Below are 5,821 nucleotides of genomic sequence, written 5' to 3'. Positions count from 1 at the left end.
CCATCATGTTCTCAGCAAGCCTGGCTAACCCCATTACCAGTGAGCCTCTGGACTGCTGTACACACAGATCATAAAGAGCCAGTGGTATGTTGAGCAGTAAAACGCTGCTCATTAACATCCCACAAGGACTTTTGATTGTCCAACCAGTGAAGCACACAAGCCGCACTCAGTATTGAGTATTTAAATAGATGCGGCACAAAAGGGACAAAGAGCTGATCTTTGATGCAGCTGTTGCATGACTATGCACTGACTTCTGACTGGCTCATCTCGCCTCTTCTAAAAAGAGGCAAAAAAGGAAGGGGAGGAACGGATCAAGACAGAAGGAAGAAACAGCCCTTTGTTGCTGTTCTTCATGGCGGCCTTGAGGGAAAGACTCTGGCATCAAGTCATCAAGAGCTGAAACAAAAGCAGCTGATAAACAGAGCAAGACAGATAAGATCTCCCTGTACGCTCAACACTTCTCCATCAAGAGGGCTTCCTCTCGTCCAAACCCCAAACACCTCCGCCTTCTCTCTTTGTTGTCATTTACACGGCAGTGGAAAAAATGGAGATGATAATAAACACAGCACATTCTTTTTATCCTTGTACCTCTTTCATGAAATCTGGAGGACAAGGTGTTCCGTTGGGCCTCAAATTGTCCGCTTCATTCATTTTACAAAAGCATGACTTGTTTTTTGTTTCCACAGCAAATGTCTCTGTTTTATTCTGAAATGTTATCTGTCAGCTCTCTGCACAGCACAGTTGACTACGGTAACATTCTCCTGAATGGTAGCTGGAGGACCATAGAAGGAGAGTGTGTGCCAAAGGCCCTCTGCTTATCACCCTAGACAAGGTGCCAATTCAACAGTGTAGATGTGCTACACTTTGAGTTAAGGAGTTAAACATTTTTGCTGTTTTCAATTCTTACTTCAACCACAGAAATGCCAGTATACCTACATACATACATACCGTATAGGTAGAGACAGGGATCAGGAAATACAAAAGAGGGCTTTATTTTGTGCTGCAAATATGGCATACAGAATTTTAAGATCTGGTCGGCACTGCAAGTGTTTACTGAGATCTTGTAAACACTCCTCTGGGGAGCTCTGTGGCACATGAAAGCCTGTAGCCAAGCGATCGCACACATGGACTGAGTGGCCCTGAAGTGCCACCGCCCAGAACGAAGAGCACAGGAGTAGAAAGAGAGTGAAAAACAAAGCCCGAGGGCATCTTATCTTCACGCAGCACTGATCCAAACTTAAACAAAAAATGCCACAGCAAACACAACATCCCTCACGTTCTCACATGTACAAAAAAATTTCCTCCATTCTTACTTCGTGCTTCATCACTCATCTTATTTTCCTTCGTGTCTGTGTCCCTCTCAAAACTCTTGGTGGGAAGGCGTTCGCACAAAGACTTTTTTCTTCCACCACGGACAATGCGCCTCCCCACCTAGCCCTCTGCCAGGCATTCCTGAGTCTATCCTAGCTATCGAAAATGTCAAGAATGAGGAGAAAGCAGAGGAGGGTACAATGAGTGCTGCGGCAGGTAGAGTCTTGTCCCGCCGCACTGACATCCCACAGTCTCCGGGGGGTAGCGGTTGCGCAGAACGGATGGGATCTGACTCGACTCTCTTAATTAAAACTTTGCACAGTAACAAGCCTCAAAACACTACCGGATAGAGGCAAGCATGCTAATTATCAGGGCCAAAAAAACAAATAGAGATTTCATGGCCGGGCTGAACCTGACAATTGTCCCAGGGTATTACTTAATGGTCGGTCAGTGCACAAGAAGCTCCAGAGAAGTCCAAGGAGAGTTCTTTCAGAAGTCTTAAAGCGCGATTCCTATCAAACTTTTGCCTGATGACTTCTTGAAGTATTTCCTTACCTCTATTCCTTCCGCTGTAAGGTGATATGAGAAAATCAGGTTATGTGAAGTAAACCCTCTTCAAATACAAAGCGCCGAAACAAAAAGGGCACATTCTAGACAGTTTGTCAGAGCCAAGAAACTCCCCTCTCCACAACAGGAGTCCCAAAAGAAGAAAAGGGGGCTGAATAAAAAGGTTAGCAGTGCAGTGTTTCGTGCCTGGACAGACAAACAGAAGAAGTTTTATGTGTGTGCCAAATGCAACTTAACACTGCAAACAAGCTCCATCCATTGGAACATCCTGCCACCCTGAACTGTTCAGGGGAAAGTACCCAGAATACATATAGACCCTGCAACTCTGAAGCAGAGATTGCCCGAGAAAGCCTTCAGCAAGGTGATTCGTGCTCTGATTCATTTCCCCCCGGTGCTCCCGGAGTGTTTCAGAGTCAAACTTCTGAACAGCTGCCAACATTGTCAAGCACCAGTAAAAGTTAAACAGCAGCAAGCTCACTGCTCACTGGCATGGGGGCAGAGGCTGCTACAGTCACGGTAGATGCTGAGATTTATTAGTCATGGCTGCATGGTTTGTCTCATAAGTGCCTGACAAATGACTTCTCAACCAAAAAAGGACTCAGGGGAATGAAAGTATTCAATTAACCCTTTTCATGCTGAAGTTCTGGCATCCAAATCAATAAAACAACAACATTTGAACATTCATCTCTACTTTCTCTTTCTAAGCATTTTCCTGTTTGATCCGTCCATCCACCCCCTGCTACTACTGTTGCAAACTTTACCTTTCTTTTACGATGGAAGTGTGGGAACCTGTGTTTCCCCCGTAAAGCTCCCTCGTCATGTGTTATGTGTACATTAAGTGTTAAACACCTTCACCTCTGACTTAATAAAATGGCCCGGCTACAAAGTGCAAAGGTCGGGAATCATCTCGCAACCACTGAAGCCGTGTCATCAAGGTGTTAATGGGACACACCAACCTCAAGGCTATGCTTGTAAAGGCTGGAGCTTCACCATGGCAACAAAGCTCAGAAAATGACTCAGATGTCTCTGTCATGGAGTTCTGGGAAAGTTTGACTCCCTGAGCCCGAGGGCTATGTAATTTAAGCAGCCAGCGGTGTATGAAATCCTTGCTGCTTTAAGTGATTTACAATTAACCGCAGCATGGATCATACACTGACTTTCTCACAGGTGACACACAATATTGAAATAAGTTACAGCAAAGTGACTTAATAATAGCAATGAAAAGCCCTGATGAAGGCTACAAATTGATTCCCATACCTGTTAATCATTCTTCAAAGTGCTTTTTTAGACTCCCAATAACATTTACTGTATTTTCCATAGAACTCATTCCACTCCAACAAGCTGGCTCCTTACCTTCCACGCAGTGCTCCACGTCCTCCAGGTTGCGCAGGGTAATCCTCATCAGACTCGAGTTGAGCATAAGTTCGTTCTTGTGTTCCGGCCCCATGGACTGCGGGCTGGGGTTGAGGAAGAATATGCGTGTGTCGCCCGTGGCCACCTGGTTGTCGCAGATCCCGGGGTTTCCAAAGCCACCGATCATCACCTTGTTGCCGCCGTCCAGGAGGATTTCGCGGTTGACGTTGGACTTCCCTTTCAAGTAGCGCCACACCCTGACCTTTAGACGGACGACAGCAGAAAGACAGATCTCCTTTTAGCATTTTGTCAAAAACGTATGTTGTAATCTCTAGGTATGTATTGGGGTGCTGTGAGAGATTTGGGGCCCTTGTCCAGATTTGGTCCATCTGATCAGGGTTTCCCTCAGTGCCTCTCCCCTGAGGGTGTATGTTTTTCCAATGACTGCAACTAATGATCATTTTCATTACTTCTTAATCTACCGGTTATTTGTGAAAAGTGCTTATTACAATTTCCCTGAGCCCAAAGTGACGTGTTCAAATTGCTTCTTTTGTCCAACCAACAGTCTTAAACAAAGACTCTTCATTTGCTGTCATAAATGTCAAAGACAAGCAGCAAATCCTTAAATTTATAATGCTGGAACCAGCAAAAGTTTGACATTATTGCTTGAAAAATGACTGAAACAACTGATGATTAGATTATTGTGTCTCTAAAAGTGCTATTCAAATCTTTAACCGTGCTACCAAAACATCCACTGACGTTATAAGTAATAACAGTGATTATTAAGTGACTGCTTTCTACAAAAGATCCACAGACACAGCGTTTGGCAGGCTACTTGAAAACTTAATCTCAAACACTGCCTGCACCCAGAGGTTGTGCATCACAGGAAGTGCAGCAAAGCCAGCTTTATGCACTGTCATGGGAAAGCTCGCCCCCTCCGCTGCATGTTAGCTGTCTTGTCTCACTTCAGCACTCGACGGTGGTTTCTGTCTCCAGAAGGCGAGCCGTGTGCCTCTAATCTACTCCACTCATTCATCGTGAGACGGGAAGCAAGTGGGCGCTGAGGAAAAGAGCAGCGAAAGAGAGCTGACCAAACACAACTTGATTGTTCTGACTGATTATAGGGTGGTCTACCGCAAGTCCATAAGTTAGGTGCGTAAGTTAATTTCACAATGAGTGGCCCTGGAATAAGAATGGAGGAAGTCTGCTTCCTGGCAGAAAACGTGCTCATTTGTGGAGCTGTGGGTTTTTTGTTTTGTTTTCACCATGTGCTATTGTGTGGTTTATTAATCATTGACTTAATGTTCCTGTGGCATGAAGAGAAGTGGTTTCAGGTACACATGTATGACTAAGGACAATGTAAAGCCCCCCTACATATCTTTGCTGCGTTGGGCACACCTTGCAGCACTTGTCAGCACTCTTCACTGAGAAGAAAACCCATGTGATCATCTCTTACAATGTTATAACAGCAGCCTACAAATCACTGCTCTATTTTGGATCCTGTGAGTGTTCCTGTGGTACTTCACAGCAGTCTTATCACATTTTATGGAGGTTTTTTTTTTTTATCCCAAAGACATCACTGTCACCGCCACAAGTCACTAATCTCTACTTTGGGATAGATGTGGTGTCATTTGTCAGCAGCACCACAGAATAAATCATGTCTCAGAGTATCATCCCTGCAGCTGGTGGAAAGTGAAGTTGCATGTTTTCAGCATTTATGAGTGGAAATCAATAGAGAGCTGCAGCCAGGGGCCGGTGAGGGGCCACTCTCCTGCTGCAGCATGTTTGGGATGATTACATGGTCGGTTAGGCCTCCCTTGTAGCTATGTAATTGGTAAGTGGAAATAAAGAATAAAAAACAACATCTATCTATTTCTGAAGGCGAAGTGGATTCCCTGTCAGTGTCCGTGTAAGTGCTGCCAAATGCTTCTGGATGAATGAGTTTGTTCAATGTTTGTCAGGCACTGAGGGAGTTGGGCCACAGACTCGCTGGTTAATGGCTTCCATCAGCTACACGGCGATAAAGGTAAGTAATAATGTGACTGAGTCCACACTTTTCGGCGCAGGGAGCAGGTGTCTCCTCCTTGAAGCAATGCACCCTTCACTTGCTCGTTTTAAAGAAACCACATGAAACCTCTTACCTTGCAAGAGTAGGTGTTGTGCACCGGGTCCATGTTAATGATCTCGTCCACGGTGCCGGTCAGAACTATGTTGGCCTCTTCCTCCCTGTCCTCCAAGTCTTTCTCCGGGCAACTTGCGGCGCAACGCTGCCACAGAGCCACGAGCAGCCCCGCGACGAGCAGCGCTGTCCGGCCGGGCCGGGCGGAGCGCTGGGAACCCATGACCACCGCACGGATGGAACCCAGAAAGTAAACTTTTTCTAAAAAAAACTAAACTAATTTTAGCGGCCGGAGGGTCCGAGAACAAAGTCCAAACTCTTTCGAACGAGCTTCAATTGTGCACCGAGCCTCCTTCCACAACTTCACTACGGACTACCAGTGTCTGCTCCACTCTGCAGCCCTGCTCCCTGCATCTGCAGCCCGGGTTAAAAATCCCTCTCTGCCGCCGCCGGCTGGGAGACCAGAAGGGA

General features: G+C 45.9%; 1 protein-coding gene across 1 annotated transcript; it reads right to left on the bottom strand.

Moving 5' to 3' along the window:
* Positions 1-1,809: 1,809 nt before the first annotated feature.
* LOC140999701 (agrin-like) lies at positions 1,810-5,573 on the bottom strand. The gene is made up of 3 exons (XM_073470222.1): positions 5,373-5,573; positions 3,232-3,493; positions 1,810-1,880 (listed from the first exon to the last, which is right to left on the bottom strand). Exons 1-3 carry the CDS (start codon positions 5,571-5,573, stop codon positions 1,810-1,812), a joined length of 534 nt encoding a protein of 177 aa, XP_073326323.1.
* Between the last annotated feature and the right edge of the window lie 248 nt (positions 5,574-5,821).

Source organism: Pagrus major, chromosome 7 (assembly GCF_040436345.1).
Source record: "Pagrus major chromosome 7, Pma_NU_1.0".
NCBI lineage: Eukaryota > Metazoa > Chordata > Actinopteri > Spariformes > Sparidae > Pagrus > Pagrus major.
The sequence above is the reverse complement of the archived record's forward strand: the minus strand, read 5'-3'. Positions and strand labels throughout refer to the sequence as shown.

What these genes read in the sequence shown, in the direction of transcription:
- LOC140999701 (XM_073470222.1), bottom strand. Translation starts at nt 5,573, where the DNA reads ATGGGTTCCCAGCGCTCCGCCCGGCCCGGCCGGACAGCGCTGCTCGTC. An exon ending in ACAACACCTACTCTTGCAAG is followed by an intron (nt 3,494 to 5,372) that starts GTAAGAGGTTTC and finishes GTCCGTCTAAAG; the next exon opens with GTCAGGGTGTGGCGCTACTT. An exon ending in CGTGGAGCACTGCGTGGAAG is followed by an intron (nt 1,881 to 3,231) that starts GTAAGGAGCCAG and finishes ATCACCTTACAG; the next exon opens with CGGAAGGAATAGAGGTAAGG.